At 41.7% G+C, this 20,057-nt stretch overlaps 1 protein-coding gene across 1 annotated transcript in view; it reads left to right on the top strand.

Annotated features, from left to right (window-relative positions):
• The window catches only part of smarca4a (SWI/SNF related, matrix associated, actin dependent regulator of chromatin, subfamily a, member 4a), a 51,325-nt gene extending 40,021 nt beyond the window's left edge, over positions 1 to 11,304 (top strand). Inside the window, 8 exon segments of the mRNA XM_034211237.1 lie at positions 1,250 to 1,468; positions 2,059 to 2,321; positions 5,778 to 5,835; positions 5,837 to 5,887; positions 5,969 to 6,070; positions 7,378 to 7,516; positions 8,892 to 9,025; positions 10,616 to 11,304. Coding sequence (XP_034067128.1) covers positions 1,250 to 1,468; positions 2,059 to 2,321; positions 5,778 to 5,835; positions 5,837 to 5,887; positions 5,969 to 6,070; positions 7,378 to 7,516; positions 8,892 to 9,025; positions 10,616 to 10,648 — 999 coding nt within the window. The 3' untranslated portion in view covers positions 10,649 to 11,304.
• Positions 11,305 to 20,057: the final 8,753 nt, after the last annotated feature.

The following is a 20,057-nucleotide window of genomic DNA, read 5'->3' as shown; positions in this document are numbered from 1 at the left end:
ATACACCTGAACATCAGCAGGAGAGGACTCTTTAAAGTAGAGACACTACATACTGATATACACCTGAACATCAGCAGGAGAGGACTCTTTAAAGTAGAGACACTACATACTGATATACACCTGAACATCAGCAGGAGAGGACTCTTTAAAGTAGAGACACTACATACTGATATACACCTGAACATCAGCAGGAGAGGACTCTTTAAAGTAGAGACACTACATACTGATATACACCTGAACATCAGCAGGAGAGGACTCTTTAAAGTAGAGACACTACATACTGATAAACACCTGAACATCAGCAGGAGAGGACTCTTTAAAGTAGAGACACTACATACTGATATACACCTGAACATCAGCAGGAGAGGACTCTTTAAAGTAGAGACACTACATACTGATATACACCTGAACATCAGCAGGAGAGGACTCTTTAAAGTAGAGACACTACATACTGATATACACCTGAACATCAGCAGGAGAGGACTCTTTAAAGTAGAGACACTACATACTGATATACACCTGAACATCAGCAGGAGAGGACTCTTTAAAGTAGAGACACTACATACTGATATACACCTGAACATCAGCAGGAGAGGACTCTTTAAAGTAGAGACACTACATACTGATATACACCTGAACATCAGCAGGAGAGGACTCTTTAAAGTAGAGACACTACATACTGATATACACCTGAACATCAGCAGGAGAGGACTCTTTAAAGTAGAGACACTACATACTGATATACACCTGAACATCAGCAGGAGAGGACTCTTTAAAGTAGAGACACTACATACTGATACACACCTGAACATCAGCAGGAGAGCACTCTTTAAAGTAGAGACACTACATACTGATATACACCTGAAAATCAGCAGGAGAGGACTCTTTAAAGTAGAGACACTACATACTGATATACACCTGAACATCAGCAGGAGAGGACTCTTTAAAGTAGAGACACTACATACTGATATACACCTGAAAATCAGCAGGAGAGGACTCTTTAAAGTAGAGACACTACATACTGATATACACCTGAACATCAGCAGGAGAGGACTCTTTAAAGGTAAAATATGTGAACATGTCTTTTTTGGAGCTGCAAACAGTATTCTACAGATAAATAACAATCCTGTTTGGTGCAGATCATCTTATACAAATCATACCATGATAAAACATTTTCAAATTATGCAACCCTACTTTGAATGGCCTTGTTTGTTGAAAAAAACAAACCTCACTTATTGTATTATTCCAGCGCATGGATCTAGACCGGCGCCGCGAGGACGCTCGCAACCCGAAGAGGAAGCCCCGTCTGATGGAGGACGAAGACATGCCCAGCTGGATCTTGAAGGACGACGCTGAGGTGGAGAGGCTGACCTGCGAGGAGGAGGAGGAGAAGTTGTTCGGACGAGGATCCCGCCAACGCAAGGAGGTCGACTACAGCGACTCGCTCACTGAGAAACAGTGGCTGAAGGTGAGATGTTACCCTGTATCTCAGGAGGTCAAAGTGAAACACTAGAGTGGTGTAGGAAGGAAATTAGTTTTAGCACTCTTGTTTCAAAGTCAGTATTTTTCTGAATGTGTTTTTGGTTGTTCGCCTGTAAGAAGGTCTGTGGTTAACGAGAGCAGCAGTTGCTAACAAGTGTCTAAATGAGACGACTAAATGTCATCACGCCCAACATTAGCCACCTTTAGCTTAGCGGTGGTGACGTGAAGTCATGTGACCGTGCTGTAGTTCCTTTATAGCCCAACATTAGCCACCTTTAGCTTAGCGGTGGTGACGTGAAGTCATGTGACCGGGCTGTAATTCCTTTATAGCCCAACATTAGCCACCTTTAGCTTAGCGGTAGTGAAGTCATGTGACCGTGCTGTAGTTCCTTTTATAGCCCAACATTAGCCTCCATTAGCTTAGCGGTGGTGACTTGAAGTCATGTGACCGTGCTGTAGTTCCTTTTATAGCCCAACATTAGCCGCCTTTAGCTTAGCGGTGATGACGTGAAGCATTATCCTGCTGTTAGTACATTTAGGCTCAGATTTAACTGTGATAATCTCTCCTCTCCACAGGCCATCGAGGAGGGGAATCTGGAGGACATCGAGGAGGAGGTGCGTCACAAAAAGACGACCAGGAAGCGTAAGAAGGACCGGGATCACGACAGCGGTCCGGCGACGCCTGGCTCCAGCAGCGGCCGAGTGAGAGACAAGGACGAGGACGGGAAGAAGGCCAAGAAACGAGGCCGCCCCCCCGCAGAGAAACTCTCCCCAAACCCCTCGGCCCTCACCAAGAAGATGAAGAAGATCGTGGACACCGTCATCAAATATAAGGACGGGTGAGGACAACTGTTCGACCACACTAAGATAACTTTATACACACTGAAGTTGGGCTTGGTGTTAATGTCTCCGTTTAGGCTACAGTAATTCCTTTCAAATAAAGTAACTATTTAATTTAACTTGTGTTTCTCCTGGTTGAATAGTTTGAATTTAAGAGGTAGCAGAGCTCGTTTAAGAGATTTAAGAGGCCTTTTTATTTTGAAAAATCCACATCAGAATATCCTGATTTAAGAGGCCTTTTATTTTGAAAAATCCACATCACAATGTCCTGATCTAAGAGGCCTTTTATTTTGAAAATCCACATCACAATGTCCTTAAGATTTTTATTACAATTTCTGTTGTTTATTTATTGTTACTATCTTATTGAACTAATGCTTTATTGCCTTTTACATTTACCGAAAGGTCGCACTTATTTTGAAGTTACTTCTCACACTTGATACCATAACGCCTAGTAATTACACGTACCGATTACTAGGCCTGTCACGATAATTAATTTTGTTGGACGATACATTTTCCCGGAAATTGTTGCAATAAACGATAATATTGTCGGCACCGTTGTAAGACCATTTTAGACCACTGACATAATGATAATATATAAGTAAATCCTTTGAAACAGAATTTTTTTATTGGACATTCAACATTGCAAATGAAATGTGAAATAATATTCAAATATATAAATTATATGTAATAAATCAAACAAATACATTTAATTATAACAAATCAATTAAAATCACACACAACCAAAACAATCAATTAAATAGACTCAGGCTGGAAAACAGAGCTCTCTCATATATATATATATATATATAAATAAATAAATAAATATGAGCACACATTGTCTCACAAGCAAACCCTCCTTAAAACAACAGTAAAGCGTACAGTCCACTGTCCATACAAAGACCCAGAAGCCCCAACAGGCCATATCCAAATCTGTTTTTCAAAGTTTTCGAGCAAGGAACACCAACATGTTTGCATTGTCGGGCAAATGCATCTTTGATTGCAAACTGTAGGGAAGGTGGGTGCTCTCCATCATGGCCGTATCTACCATTGAGGTCACCGAGGTCCGGACCTCTGTAATATTTTTCGAGCTGCGTAACAAAACTTTTGAAATAATTGCACTAAACGGGGTTCTTTGTAGTACTTCCATTTACTGACGATGGGGGCGCTGCATAACTACGTTAACTAAAGTTAATTACATTCATCCAATGTCAGAAGGATTACCTTTTAACAAACGTTGTAATGTAATAAGGAGAGAGACATGGAAAATGAATGTTGACAATGTGTTGTGATCATTTTAGCCTCTTCTGCATGTCCAGATCATTAATAGTAACAATCGACTGATTCGTTTACACTTTCAAAATAATTGATGCTGACATTGTCAGCCCACTGACATGGTTTGAAATCAATATATTATCCAATGTGTGACCCCCCACAGGACTTAAAAAGCACCTAACTAGATCATGAAAATGAAAAAAGTAAGTTTGAGGAACCAGCTCGAGTGCGCTAGAATTTGAAAATACACGACCGGAGAAAATCTGCCACTTCCTCACAGAGCCCCTCCTCCAACACACACGAACGCGCACATGACCAATGAGGGCACGAGATCAGTTTGTGCCCCGATGGAAGGCTGACAGGCAGGTAGGCCATCCAGTTACTTTAGCCGGCTCAGATGATTGGTCGTGCTTTTTACAGCGCCACGGCTTCCACAGATGAATTTTTTGTCAAAGCACTTAAGATATTCATTGCTATCGGGATGTTAAGAGCATTCCATGGAATATAACAAAAAGTGTATCTCGAGCCGGTTTCTCAAACTTACCTACCCCACCTTTAAGTAATACAAGACAGAATGATATGATGATCTCCGCGCTACAGCTGCTCCGTGCATGCATGCAGTGACATGTAATATCCAAGGATTGGAGACGGTTGGATGCTGCTGTTTTGAGCATTGCATTTATTTTTATTATGTTATTTATTTATGATTATCCTGAGGCTCAGCAAAGATTTGATCTTTTTTTCTATAGTTAATAGTTACTGAAATAGAGCCCTGCTGTTTTTGTCAGGGCCTTTTCTTTAAATATAATTTTAAAATGTCGATACAGTAGCCCCTTTTTTTAAATGTCTATGTTTTTATAGGTGTTGCTATCTGCTTTGTGTAGCGTGGTTCTACAAGTCAATGCATTCATGGGGTGGTATCAGAGAGTTAAGGGTCTGTAAATGCAATGAAAACATTTGGCCACAGCAAATCATTTACATTAAACATGTGATTTTTACTTTTGAATACTTCAGTACAAAGGATGTATGAATAATTTAAGTGATATGTGTACACATATATATCATTAGTCAAAACAGGGCTACATTTGATTTAATTAAAAGGTATAATATGTGGTAAACTGAAGAGCCGTTTGGGAGCCGAAAGAGCCGGCTCTTCTTGATGAGCCGAGCCAAATGATCCGGCTCACCAAGAAGAGCCGGAATTCCCATCACTAGTCCTGACCTGGCTGTGTCACGCGCTGTGTGTGAGCCCCGCCCCACAGCGCGCCGGACCGGCAGACACAGTGCGCCTGGCTAAAATGCTGGTCACATCTTTATGTAAACAAACACGCATGTAAACGGAAATGTATCGAGCTCAGAAAAGTTATCGAGTCCACTTTTATTTATCGTACGATAAGTCAATTTATTGATTATCGCGACAGGCCTACCGATTACCATGCAAACCATACCGTGCATTACCCATTTACTAATGGCGCATTTCCACTGCAGGACCTCGTACGGTATAGTTAGGCCTTGGTAGGCCAGGCTCACTTTATGCTGCGTTTCCATTACAGTTTAGGAACTGGGGCAGTAACTATAGTAACGCAGTGTAGGCGGAGCCGTGACGTCATCTTCAATGAGAACCACAAAACCAACATCAGCCGTTAGCTGTTAGCACTCAGAGCTCACAGCTCCTCATATCTGTTCAGAAACTAGACAAAAGTACAAACCACAGACTGCCTGTGTCATGGCGAATACAGTCGCTGGTTTATTTATGTCTGTAGGCCGTTGTTGTGAGTGTGGACTGTCGGAGCATATACTGCGTTAGCTTAGCCGATCTCCATTCAGAAAACACGCATTTTAAAAGGTTTTTCGCCTGCTGTCTGTCTGCAGACTTGTCAAAGCATTAATTCATGGTTTTTACTAACCGGTATCAGTATGTTGTTACTTCGGCATCATTTTGAAACGTGTATTACAATTAAATCACGGTCAAATATGTTCATCTTGTTGTAGTTGTAGCCCCCTTGCCAGCGATTCTCTCTCTAGTTTATTATACTCAGCTCGGTTGTTGGCCCGGAAAGAACCTCGATTTTATGGGGCCAGAAAAACTGTGAAATAGTACCCGCTAGCCAGAACTACCCCTAGTGGAAACGCAACCAAAAAACTTTGAGACTCGTACTAATAGAAATATTCTGTGTTTTCAGGATTAACGGGCGACAGCTGAGCGAAGTCTTCATCCAGCTGCCGTCTCGCAAAGAGCTGCCCCGAATACTACGAGCTCATCCGCAAACCTGTGGACTTCAGGAAGATCAAGGTGAGCCTTTCTGCTCTTCGTGTTTACGGTTATTTTCTTGTGTGTTTTCTCGTCTGACTGTGATTTCCTGTGTGCCATTAGGAGAGGATCCGCAGCCATAAGTACCGCGGCCTGAACGACCTGGAGAAGGACGTGATGCTGCTCTGTCAAAACGCCCAGACCTTCAACCTGGAGGGCTCTCTGGTGAGATCACACACTTGGAACTGTTAAAGAGTCATAATCAGAAGTGGGTAGGGGTGTAACGGTTCACAGAAGTCACGGTTTCGGTTCGTACCTCGGTTTGGGGGTCACGGTTCGGTACAACAAGAAAAGCAAAGAAAAGTCCCAAATGCATAAATTTTTTTTGCTGTTATTTATTTTTAGCAGTCGTGCAACTTTTGGTATGAAAATAAGGAACTCTAACATTTGGAATCATTAACTGTATTACACAGTTAAAAACAAACCACATACACCAATGGCCATATTATTTATAATGGCTGATGTCAAACTAAAAGGTTCAATAAGCTGTACAACTAAAAAGAATGTCTTGAAAATATTAAAATAAATAATAAGAAAGTGTTTCAATCACAATCAATAAAGGGCAATACAGAACTGTATAACATCTCCCTGATGTCAAAATATAAAATAAATACAATAATATAAAACAAAATAAAGTCTGTACCTTTAGGAGCAATGTCTAACATGTGTAATTAACTTGTGAGTGTGTGAGGCCATTATGCCTAAATAAAGGTGCTCAAGCTTTACTCTATTTTCAAGTTGTTCTTCAAAAAGATGAGTTTGTCTACGTTGTCAGTAGTGAGGGCAGATCTGTTGGCGTTAACTAAGTCACCTGCCGTCGAGAAAACCCTGTCGCTGGGTCTGAGACTGACTCGGGTGTGATTGAGCATGTTTGACGTGTTACCAATAGCATACCGCACCGCTGTCGAACAACGCCGACACACCGTCCTCCTCCGATCCACAACTCGCACCCCATCGTTGTTGTAGTCCACAGGGAACCCGAAATGTTCCCACACCTGATTTAAAAGAAGCAGGTGGGTTCTAGCTCCTGTGTGTTGTGTGAACTCGCCGTAGATACTAACTTTTCTTCTTCGTTTTGTTGTGTTTTGTTCTTGTTCTTCATTTGTTATTTACGGGCGGCTGGCTTTTAGGCGCAATACCGCCCCCATGATTATATATAGTGTAATGCTGCCCTGAGTGACATACTTTTTTCCCACTCGTAAAAAAAGGCGTATTCGCCGTGTGATTGCATGTGACGGTACGGGACGAATACCGTTACACCCCTAGAAGTGGGAAGTACAAATACTTCCTTACTGTACTTAAGTACATTGTTCTGGTTTCAGTACTTTACTCCACTACGACGACTTATACTTTTACTTCTTACATTTTTAACACAAATACCTGTACTTTCAAACAGAGAGTGATAGAAACATAAATATATTTCACATGAATGCAACTCTAAACACCTCGATGTCTCCCCTCTGCTCCTCCAGATCTACGAGGACTCCATCGTGCTGCAGTCCGTCTTCACCAGCGTCCGACAGAAGATCGAGAAAGAGCTGGAGAGCGAAGGAGAGGACAGCGAGGAAGAGGAGGACGACATCGACGACGGCTCAGAGTCTGAGGCTGAGGGTCAGTAACCTTTTTATTCTTCTTACACTTTAACGGCCCGTCCACACAGCGGCGTGCGTTGAACCTTAGTGCTGGGCGTGTCTGAAGCTTGGGGAGTTTATGCGAGCAACGAGACCAACAACCAATCACATGAATCTCCCGCCCCCGACATACAATACAATAAACTGGATATAAAATCCCCAAACAGGCGAAAACCTACCAGTTCCACCCACTGTCTCTGCCACCTCCCTCCATGCCTCGCTCCTCCGGTTTGTATCCCGGTAGATGAACAGAGACTGATCATTCAGCACCGGGTGATTCACTACCGCTATAATGAACTTTCCCTCCATTTTTTGGAATATGAGGAAATGACCTGCTCTCTCCCAGCATACACGCGGTTTGATTGGCTAGCGCTTGTACTGGCAGATTTCAGGGTTCCTACGGTCATTGAAAACCTGGAGAAGTCATGGAAATTCAAAAGCCTAATTCCAGGCCCAGGAAAAGTTATGGAAAACAATATTTTTCCTAAAGTTTTGGAAAAGTCATGGAAATGTAACTAAAGTTGCATCAAATATAATTTTATATTTTATCGAATTGCCGAAATAGTAATACTATAACGATAATAAATACTGTATAGTAATGAATAGGGATGTAACGATACCAAAAACTCACGGTACGATAATACCGCGATATTCGGTATATCGTTACATCCCTAGTAATGAAACGTAAAATGGCATTTAACTGACGAGGTATTTTGCTGGTGAGAGATTTTTACAATCACGCCCTCGAGTCTCCAGTGGCTTTAGTCTGTAGAAGCTAGTAAGCCTACTATTTGATTTGTTTTAGATAGGCACGACATGTTTCATATGCAGACCTTATTTTCCAGCTGACCATGTTAAAATAAAAATGTTTCAGTGGTACCGCTGAGAGTAATTTTTGGTCATGGAAAATGAGGTAAAGGTCACGGAGAAGTCATTGAAATTCATTGGTGAAAAAATGTGAACCCTGAGATTTGCATAAACGGGATTCGATTGGCTGACGCTTCTGCCGAGGCTTCAAAAGTTGAACATTGCTCAACTTTTGCAGCGAGCAACGCCAGCAAAGCTCTGCGTCGCTTCCCACAATGCAGTTTGGCAAAAAGTGACGTCACCCCATTCAAAGTGAACGGTGAAGCTTTCAACGCACGCCGCTCTGTGGACGGGCCGTAACACGGGGGCGACCTCATTTGATGTAGCCCCGCATTTTGTGTCTATTATGAGAACATGTCATTTACTCTGTTTTTCTATTTTGTTGTGGTTTTCTTTCATGCTGTGATGGGGTGGGGGTGAGGGGTATATTTGAAATGTGCACTGTTGCATCTACAGTATGTATTTGACTGCTTTGATTTGTGTTCCAGCTCGCTCCGTGAAGGTGAAGATCAAGCTGAGCCGGAAAGAGAAGGGCGATCGGGGGGGAAAGAGACGGAGGGGCCGCGGAGCCCGAGCAAAACCTGTGGTGAGCGACGACGACAGCGAGGAGGAGCAGGAAGAGGTGAGGAGACGATGAATCACTATAAATAACATCAGTGGAAGAAACAGCTTGTGTAAAAAGAGTGCTTTTTGTTAAAGGAAAAAAGTAAACGTGGAGTTTAAAGATCCTTTTAGATGCTATCTTTTTTCCTAGCTTCTCAATTGTGATGATTTTCTTCTTCATTCATTTTAAACGACATCAGAAAAAGGAAGGAGTTTTATGACATTGCCTCACAGACATTGTGCCCCTTTTTATATGAAATTATATAAACGAAATGAATCCAATAAGAGACAAAGTGATCTATGATGAAAAGTATTATTAATTGCAGCTCTACGTTTCTTCTTACTGAACGAACGTTTGAATTTCCTGATTGAATCTGGTTGTTTTCTATGTGAGGTCCATCGGGTTCAAAGTAAAACTACACATCTTTAAAGCCCGCGTCACACTGTCCTGAAATTGACACCAGATGGACACGATAAAGGAAATGTTCAAATTCGGCTCTGATCGTAACAACATCGGGCCATTCGTGAGGCATCTTCAGCCATCGTATGACCGCAGGTATCACCGCAACTTCGTGAGCGGTGGCAAAATCTTTGGCATGCCAAAACATTGCCGAAGGACCTTGCGAAGGGTCATTTTCGTGTTGAATTCGTGTGTCCATTTTGTCCTTCGTAAGGCACTCGTGAGGACATCTTGTCAAATCGTGTCATCTTCGTCTGATCATCGGTGCCATCGGGCATTTTTCGTCTCACGAAGACAATACGAAGGAAAGAAGAAGCTGCCCGATTGTCTTAGGAAGGCGACACGACTACGTGAAGCCCTCGCGATGCCGTCGTGTAGCCATCGTATTGTAGTACAATTTACAATTACATTATTTTTGTTACTATCGTTGCAGTTGTATGTCTTAAATGTGATTTAGGTTAACTTCCTGTTTTATTTAGATGCTTTTATTTTGAAGGCGAGTTTACGCTGTTGACAGGAAGTTGTTGTTGCTATGGAAACAAAATGACGGCGTGTGTGTGGTTCGGATGCCATCGTGTAGCCTTCTGTAGGCATCGTACTTGTTTCGGCTGTTGACCAAGTTCGGGGCCATCTCCGTGCGAAATTCACAATTCCATATTCGTGTGTCCATCTGGTGTCAAAGTCGGGACAGTGTGACGCGGGCTTAAAGCATTTCCAATAAAGCTTAAATACTGAGTAAATATGTAAAAGATATATTCAATAAAATCAAACTTTATTAGTTGTTTGAGTCATTTATTTCCTTCTCAAATGTGAGGGTTTTCTTCTCTTCATCAGAGACAACAGAATATATGGAAAAAAATATTTGACAATCATTGAATTCTAACATTTCTGACTATTTTTCACACCTTAACCATCGCAACGTAAGTCCTGTATTCAGTCGGCGTCTACAGATCATACGTTTATACATTTCTAGAGGATTTGACAAATGAAGATGATGATGAATTTCCCAAAGCAATAAGAATGCCATTTTTACTTTGCTGTGAAGAGAATTGGCATTAGGAAGTGCAAACAGTGTCCTTTCATCCTTATTTGTTGACTTACTTAAGTGTACTTCTGTTGGCTAATAAGTGTAATTTGTTGTGTTTCCAGGAGCGTTCGGCCAGTGGCAGCGAGGAGGACTGAAGGAACTCTCCTGATTGGACCAACACTGCGCCCCTTGACTGGACTTTATATATTTTACTTAGATACAGCAGGGAGACAGTCGGTGGAGGAGGCCTAGTTTTACCTAGATCAGCTGATTTTTAGTGGGACAATTGTATTCTCATTAAAGTATACCATTAATTAAAAACCAATTTTAAAAAATGAAACTAAAATATGAAAGCTATGACCATTCACTTCCATATTTAAACCGTTTTTCCCAGTATGAATAGTAGCGTCTCTTTGCCTTCTTGTTTTGTTTTCTCCTGGAAGTGGAAGATTGACAGAGGCTGAATTATAGACGGATCGTGGGCCATAAAGACAGCTAACTGTTTTATTGGTTTTTTTTGTAAGTGGTATTCATTTTGTCTTTTTACTTGAAAGACAAAGCGTACATGTGAACCAGGAGTCACTCTGAAGTTCCTCCCTTTTTGAATGCATGTCGTGCGTGTGCACCTGAATGTGTCTTCGCTATTATCTCTGTGTTTAATTTAAGACTACAAGCGGGATCACGGTACATCCCACCCTGCAGACCCTCCCTCTCAGGGTGTGTATGTAAAGAGGGAGGGAGGGATTGGACCATTTTCTCGTGTCGGTGTCACTGGATTCCAAAAAGTACAATAAAGGCATCTCATAATTAACAAGTTGTCTTCACCGGCTTTCTTTTTTTAAAGGTCCCCTATTATACTGTTTTTCATCAATATATCACAGGTCTCAGATATATCCAGAGCCTGTCTCTGATTGGCTGAAACACCAAACGGATCATTGCAGCATTACCCATAATCCCCTCTGTTTCAGCCCTGTTTCCAAAGTGTTGATTCTCTGTCTGTTACATTAGATGAAAATAAGGAGCCCCTCCCCACGCCCCTCTGAGAGACATTTGGTTACAAAGAACTCAATGGTGCTCTAGGAGGAGATTCAGGTGATATGGGGGGGTTGCTGATTGGCTAATGGTTACACAAGCCAAAACATCGTTATGACATCATAAAGTGGCCAAAATCTGATCAGCTCATTTTCAGACAGGTTTTTATAGAAATGGATCAAAAAGAGAGAGAATCTTTGTTCCTGAAACTTTCAGAGTCTCTTTCCACAGAGGGGACACATGTTGATGTAGAAGAGACATGAAGAAGAGGGGACACATGTTGATGTAGAAGAGACATGAAGAAGAGGGGACACATGTTGATGTAGAAGTGAAGAAGAGGGGACACATATTGATGTAGAAGAGACATGAAGAAGAGGGGACACATGTTGATGTAGAAGAGACATGAAGAAGAGGGGACACATGTTGATGTAGAAGAGACATGAAGAAAGAGGGGACACATGTTGATGTAGAAGAGACATGAAGAAGAGGGGACACATGTTGATGTAGAAGAGACATGAAGAAGAGGGGACACATGTTGATGTAGAAGAGACATGAAGAAGAGGGGACACATGTTGATGTAGAAGAGACATGAAGAAGAGGGGGACACATGTTGATGTAGTAAGTGAAGTGAAGAAGAGGGGACACATATTTGATGTAGAAGAGACATGAAGAAGAGGGGACACATGTTGATGTAGAAGAGACATGAAGAAGAGGGGACACATGTTGATGTAGAAGAGACATGAAGAAGAGGGGACACATGTTGATGTAGAAGAGACATGAAGAAGAGGGGACACATGTTGATGTAGAAGAGACATGAAGAAGAAGGGACACATGTTGATGTAGAAGAGACGTGAAGAAGAGGGGACACATGTTGATGTAGAAGAGACATGGAGAAGAGGGGACACATGTTGATGTAGAAGAGACATGGAGAAGAGGGGACACATGTTGATGTAGAAGAGACATGGAGAAGTGGATTTTGCAGAATAGGTGACCTTTAAGTGCACTCATTGTATTTGTACACTAGATGGCCTACTGACGACAGGAAGCTGCTTAAATGAGGATTTTTTTTGTTTACATCTGCTTCCAAACCATCATTTTCTCACCAGTGATTGTCATGTTTCAGGTAAAAGTAAGTATAGTTTTTAAGAAAATTCAGTCATTTTGTACTTGTATTCCTGCTCGAAGACTATTTAAAGACTATATGTTTGTCGATACTATATATATATATTGTCTTGTTTCTGTTCTAATTTTAATCAATTTGATGTAAAACGTCTTTGAGCATTAGGAATAGTGCTATACTATAAAAGCGATATACCTCTAAACCTTATAGTGGGGCTCAGGGTATGTTATGGAAATAAATTACATTAGTTATCAGAAAAAGATGAATACACAGCCTTAATGTGTGTGATTTGATTAAAAAAGACAGTTCAGAGACAGTCATTTTGAGGAAATCTGCAGCATTTCCCACTTTCCCAAAGTCGGAAACTATTAATAAATGCCTATAAAAGACCTTCTATGTATTTGGTATAGTCATTCAGGATTTATTTGCTCAATTGTTGCATGACTCTGGAATCCAATAGCATAATGATGATCCCCCGAGAGTCCGGGAAGTGAGCCAAGAAGCTATTCAACAATGTAAGTCATTCTTTTAGCCCTTTTTTCAAGTGTTTATCCATTTATCCACTATGTTCAACCATTAGCCCTTAGCTAAGGATCTGGATATCAATGCTAAGTTGCTAACTAGAATCCTTTTTCAACAACAACATAATGTTAAGGAGCTAAATGTAGAATGCTTTTCATTATTTTTTATAAAAACATACGCATTGGTTGAGCTACTCCAAAATATTTACTGTAGACAGCAGAAGCACTCCCAGAGGAAGCTCTACTCTACCCTAACCCGACACAAATCCTCCTTTCCCTCTAGTGATTTTTCAGCACCTGAATAAACATGGCGGGACATATTTGCTATGAATTTGCAGCGTGGGTGATTTCCCGTGAGTTTTTAGAGGAACAGTCAGCATGATTTCCCCAGCAGATACATTTTTCTGTGTGAATGTATGTGTGTACAGTTGTGGCTGTCATTATTTCAAGACTCACTTGCTGTTTCCACAATAAATATTCTCTATTTGGATGTGTTCAGATGTTACACAGGCGCCTTGTGTTTTACTGGTTGTCTTTGTTAAATCTGGAATAAACCTGACCCGTCTTTCACCAAAATGATTCAAAGGACATTATTGATTAATCCCGTTTCCAAACATTGTCAGTCTTATCTTCTTTTCCAGGGATGAAGCCAAGAACTACGTCATCCTCTGAGCCGCCCTCCATATCCATCAGACAAAATAAAGTGGTGCAGGAATTAAGTGTTTTTGTAGACCGAAGCTAAAGTTAGCATAAAAGCCGATGGGAATTTTCAATTGGTTTTGAGATAATTTAGGATAGTTAAACAGGATTATCTCCACATATTAACACCAATTTCATAAATATTAAAGCGTAAATGCAATTGCCAGAGGTAAAAAGCTAATGTTGGACTTTGAACAAACTATTTCATGGTTGCATAGCTTTACGGCATCACAGCTAAGCTAAAGGTGGCTAATGGTCGCCATGATGACGTTTAGTCGTCTCATTTAGACTCTTGTTAGCAACTGCCATTTTAAAGACATATTAAAGCTTCAGACATTCAGCAGGATATTTTCCTCATATTAACAACACTTTATGATTATTGAAGTAAAAAGCTAATGTTGGGCTATAAAGGAGCTACAGCACGGTCACATGACTTCACGTCACCACCGCTAAGCTAAAGGTGGCTAATGTTGGGCTATAAAGGAACTACAGCACGATCACATGACTTCACGTCACCACCGCTAAGCTAAAGGCGGCTAATGTTGGGCTATAAAGGAACTACAGCACGGTCACATGACCTCACGTCACCACCGCTAAGCTAAAGGTGGCTAATGTTGGGCTATAAAGGAACTACAGCACGGTCACATGACCTCACGTCACCACCGCTAAGCTAAAGGCAGCTAATGTTGGGCTATAATGGAACTACAGCACGGTCACATGACTTCACGTCACCACCGCTAAGCTAAAGGTGGCTAATGTTGGGCTATAAAGGAACTACAGCACGGTCACATGACTTCAAGTCACCACCGCTAAGCTAAAGGCGGCTAATGTTGGGCTATAAAGGAACTACAGCACGATCACATGAAATTCTTACAGGCGTCTATTGAAAATCAAACTAATTTCCAGGATTTAGAATTCATTCCTGTGTCGTCAGGTTTCCAGTAGATAATAAAAAGCTAAACACACACACAAAACTGTCTGAAATATTTAATGTAAACCAGGAATCTTTCTTTGTCCTCATCCTACTCCGTTAACAAAACTCTCCCACTCACATTTGACAGAAAAAACTCCCCCCTGTCCGGCTATTCCCGAGCCAAAAACCGTGCTCAGCTGCATCTGGAAGAACCTGATTTTACTTAAAGGAGAAGACAGAAAATGCAGCCAACACTCTGTTTATTTATTCAGGCGAAGCAGTGAAAGGGATCCGAATACTGGAAGAACTGGAAAGTGTTTACAGAAGCTCAGGAGGTTGAGATTGTATATAATAATAGAGAGTTGTAGTGAAGGGGTGTGTTCTAGCCCCTGGTGAATTATAGAGAGGAGTCACCTCATAGGCACTCTTGTTTCTATTAATGCATTCTCTTTCTAGGAATACAGGAGATTGTTGTTCTATCAGCCAACATCTCCTCGGGAACTTAGAGGTTAACCCCGGTACAGTTTGGGGAACGTTTCATGTTTCACAGTCGGTCCCCCAGTTTTAGCAGAGGCCTGAAATTCCTTGTCACTTCTTATTAAATGCATCACAATGTGCCGTACAGTGGGGTTAGAGGTGAGTGGGTTCGCTGAGAGCATTGGACAGAAAATGTGAATGGTACAGGACGTGGCTCTGGTGTTGATTAATGTCACTGCGTTGATGGAGTCCTTTGTGGGAAGTTACATGGTTGCACCAGTGCTGGAAAGTGTGTACTGTACTACATTGCAATATGGAGGTTGTTACTTTGGCAGAGATGGTGAGAGTACACACATCCTTTACTCAAGTAGAAGTACAGATACTTGTGGTACTCTGGTAAAAGTCGAAGTACTGACTAAACTTCTTTTCCCAAGCAAAAGTTAAGAAGTGTTGGCTTTGAAATACTTCATTAAAAAGTACCCATAGCTAGCAGCTGTTTTAAAGAGTACCTGACCTCCCTTTATATTAATAGAACAATAATGTCATTGTTAGCTAATGAATGTTTCCATGCTGAACAACGGCAACATGACAACGTTTCCATTGGTCCCTCTTCTTTAGAGAAGACCAGGAAATGATGGATACACGGATCGTGTTCAAATCAATAGGCACGCAATGACTCTAAAGAATAATGATCACGCACCAAACACACATTCAGTGGAGTAAAGTTCTGATACCAGAAACATGTACTTAAGTACAGTAACGAAGTATTTGTACTCCACTACTTCCCACCTCTGTACTGATCTCCTTTCTCCATAAAAACACTGACGTTGTTATAACAGCCCCTAGACCCGGTTTCTTGTTTTATTTAAATATTGAACGTCTGCCAGAGTATGTAGACTCGCTTGATTTGGAACATCTTATTTACTTTGGGGGGGGGGGGGGGGGGGGGGTTTATGATATACTTTAATTTCAGAGGGGAATATCAGTGGTTCTATCTGATTTTCTTGCTGTGCAATAGCTGCCCACTGCTCCCAGTAGGATGCAGAGGTCAAATGTCACTGTGTGTGCTGTGTGCATATGTGTGACCATTAAAGAGGGTTTCATCCTCCAATTCAATTGATCTTGAGTTAAAGCAGCAATAACTCACCATGAAAATACCAGAATGGCTCAGGAGGAGTGATTGTCCACCAATCTGTAGATTTGGTTCCTAGTCCTGCAGTCAATATTTCTATGTGATAATACACAACCCCAATAATCAACCCTATTCAGGCGTGCCCATAACTTTTTTGCCTTATATAGCGCATAAAGCAGACCCTTCACGCGATAGCGAGGGGTAGAGCGAGGGCAGCGCAGATGCCGTCGTGCTCGCGGATGGATTAAAAAAATTAAACCTAAATGGCTCGCGAATTATACTTTGGCGGCCGTTAATACCTGGGCGGCCCGCCCAAGTAAAGTCTGTGTGGGAAACCCTGCTCTCTTACCAGTTCTTATGCAACTCTCTAAAGTGATCTCTCGCGTCTCGCTCTCTCTCTCTCCTGGTCTCTGGCTAGAGTGTCTCTGTCTGGTCTCTCTCTCTCTCTCTCTCTCTCTCTCTCTCTCTCTCTCCTCTCTCTATCTCTCTCTCTCTCTCTCTCTCTCTCTCTCTCTCTCTCTCTATCTCTCTCTATCTCTCTCTCCTCTCTCTCAATGTTTGGTGCGCAAATGCGCCTTTTTTCAAATGATCCGGTGCTCCTTTTTTGGCGGGGGGTGCGCATGGGCACTTGCGCACCAGTTTTGTGCAGCCCTGCCTATGTTGCTCTTGATTGCTAACTGTGTGAATGTTGGCAACCTTGTATGGCAAACTATGTTCCTCTATATTGATGGGTGAGTGCTGAGATGTATATGTAAAACTGCTTTGAGTGGTGTCATACCTGGAAAAAGTGCTATGTAAATGCAATTACATGACATTTGCTTTTTCCTGGTGGTGTTTTTATGCTATTTTTGCTAACGGTGTTCATTTGTAAAGATTATCTCTCACAAACTAGGGCAATATTATCTGCAATAATCCAGAATCTAATGGAAGAAATCCCATGGGCTTTTTGTCTAGGGAACCAAGTGGATGATAACTTCATGTAACCTGCAAAATATGTCATTTCCAGTACTCTATAGAGTGGTTAAAACTAGTTTCTTGACTGGCTTGAATGCAGTTTTGCTACTTTAACTTCATGATCTTATTGTACGTAAATACATTGGATACTTGATCTTTGAATATATCCATATGACATACACTTTGTCTCTATTTCTTCCATATGGCTGCTCCCCAGTGGCGGCTGGTGGAAAATATTTTTGGTGGGGCTATCGAAATGTTGACCAAGCCATACTAGGGCGGTCAGACATTTTTGAGAAATGACCCCTTAAATGATGAATTCTGGTGATGTTAGAAGATCCATAATCTTCAGTGTGGTTAGCTATGAATCTTCCAAAACTGTGCAACAGTACAGTAGGCCCACACAAACTGCAGAACACTGGTGCTTTGGGAACACTCAAATGATTTAATTCCCATTTAAAATCAGGAGACTAAATACGAACATTATGTGTGTGTGTGTGTGTGTGTGTGTGTGTGGTGTGTGTGTGTGTGTGTGTGTGTGTGTGTGTGTGTGTGTGTGGTGTGTGTGTGTGTGTGTGTGTGTGTGTGTGTGTGTGTGTGTGTGTGTGTGTGTGTGTGTGTGTGTGTGTGTCATACTTGCCAACTCTCCCGATTTTCACGGGACACTCCCGCATTTCTCCCGATTTCTGACCAAATCAGATTTACTCATGACTGTTTCCACTCGGACTTTAATACTACACCATTGTTTGGTTTCCATGGTAGCGCGTCTCTTTAGCAGCGCACGCAACTCAAAGTTTGAGAGAGTGAGGGAGATGAAAACTGAACAAGAATCGACAACTCGACCCTCTGCTCACTCCTTTCCTGTAAAATACAGGTCCAGCCCACATATATGCTCCATGGTGCTACAGGCATTGCCCTTACTACTACAATAAGCATGTAAATGTTAATCTACAGCTCCGGCGATCCACTAGCACCGAGACGCAGCCATCCTCGACAACTACTGTAGCGTCACCTTGGATACGAGTCCAAACAACTCACAGACACACAGGTCAGGGCGCTGACAGGGCGCCCTTTGAGCATCAAATCTGACGACGCTGATTGGCTGAAATTATGTTTCGGCGATATAGTTTACAGATAGCAACAGTCAGCTTGTTTTGATCGTGCTTCATGGAAAGGGTGCAGGAACATTTAGAAAACAAGAAGCTAAAGTACGGGGATTATACAGTTGCTGCTGCTCTGGCTGAGGGCTCCTTTCTTACCGCCCGGGCGAGAGAGGGTAATGATACACGCTGCGGCCAGCCAGGAAACACTTATCAGTAACTTTAGACATCGTAAAACAATTTTAAACGAGATTTTATTGTAGATTATACATTTTACTGATACCAACTATATAATATTTACCTTGTTCATTACATTTTTTTTATTTTAAAATATATTTATTTTTAATGACAATCAAACATGTGGGAAGAGGGGGCGGCGGCCCTAGCGCCCCTATGGGCCGGCCGCCACTGCTGCTCCCTCTTTGTGTGTACTGCATGATTGCGGTACATATTTTATCTCAGTGTGACAGCCTTGGCCTTGATCCTAGATGTTCTATTATGTAGTCTATTGACAGCAGATCTTCAGAAAGACTGACAAGATCATTTTCTGTCTTCTGGTGCTCACATGTTTATTGTTTTGGTGCACATGGGAGTAACTGAAGGTCACACATGATATAATAGACCTGTAGTCAAAGCAGATTATCAAGAGTTGTTGCGTGTTATCTCAATGTATAACCCTTCCTTTGATAGTAAGGGTCAACGTATTACTTTTTTACAGAGACCACTTGTATAATCCCCGTATTTCAGCTTCTTGTTTCCAAATGTTCCTGCACCCTTTCCATGAAGCACGATCAAAACAAACATGTGGATTATTCATTTCCAATTACCAACTATCCCAGAGTATTCCTGAACTATATGACGCTCTCTTTACTCGGTTCAAGGTTGTTGTTTTGAAGTTTTATCTCTTCACATGTACTTTATCTGCTCCTCTGAGGTAAATCTCATTGTAAACGGTATGGACCCAGTAGCCTGAGACTTTGGACCTTAAATAACATGTTTTTATTATGAGAGGTGACCAACCTCCATTCAGGAAGTAGGGGCGTGATATGGAGATACTAATGACTTTATGGACTGCTGTAGTATTGTTTTAGAAAGTTTTACTCACCAATACACCTTATGTAATAGAAGGTGATGAACATATAAGTTACTTATTACTCCATAAAAACATCAACGTTGTTATAACATATAAATATGACCTGGCTTCTTGTTTTATTTAAATATTGAACGTCTGCCAGAGTAGGTAGACTCGTTTGGACATAATTGACGTCTGTGACCAAATCGGCCTTTTTCCATCTAAGGAACATTGCCAGACTCCGACCGTCACTCTCAGAGTCGGTTGCCGAAACCCATGTGTTTGTCACCTCCCGCTTGGACTACTGCAATGGTGTCCTGTTCGGGGTCCCCAACCAAACCTCGGATAGGCTCCAGTATGTCCAAAACTGTGCTGCTAGGGTACTCACACACACAAAGCCGTGGCAGCACATCACTCCCACCCTCATCCACCTCCACTGGTTGCCGGTCAAGTCCAGCATAACCAAAGTCCTCCTAATCTATTTGTTGTTTTGTCTGTCTGACTTTTTGTCTGTCTGACTTTTTGTCTGACTGCCTTTTTTTTT

Source organism: Gymnodraco acuticeps, unplaced genomic scaffold, assembly GCF_902827175.1.
Source record: "Gymnodraco acuticeps unplaced genomic scaffold, fGymAcu1.1, whole genome shotgun sequence".
Classification (NCBI taxonomy): Eukaryota; Metazoa; Chordata; class Actinopteri; order Perciformes; family Bathydraconidae; genus Gymnodraco; species Gymnodraco acuticeps.
The sequence above is the reverse complement of the archived record's forward strand: the minus strand, read 5'-3'. Positions and strand labels throughout refer to the sequence as shown.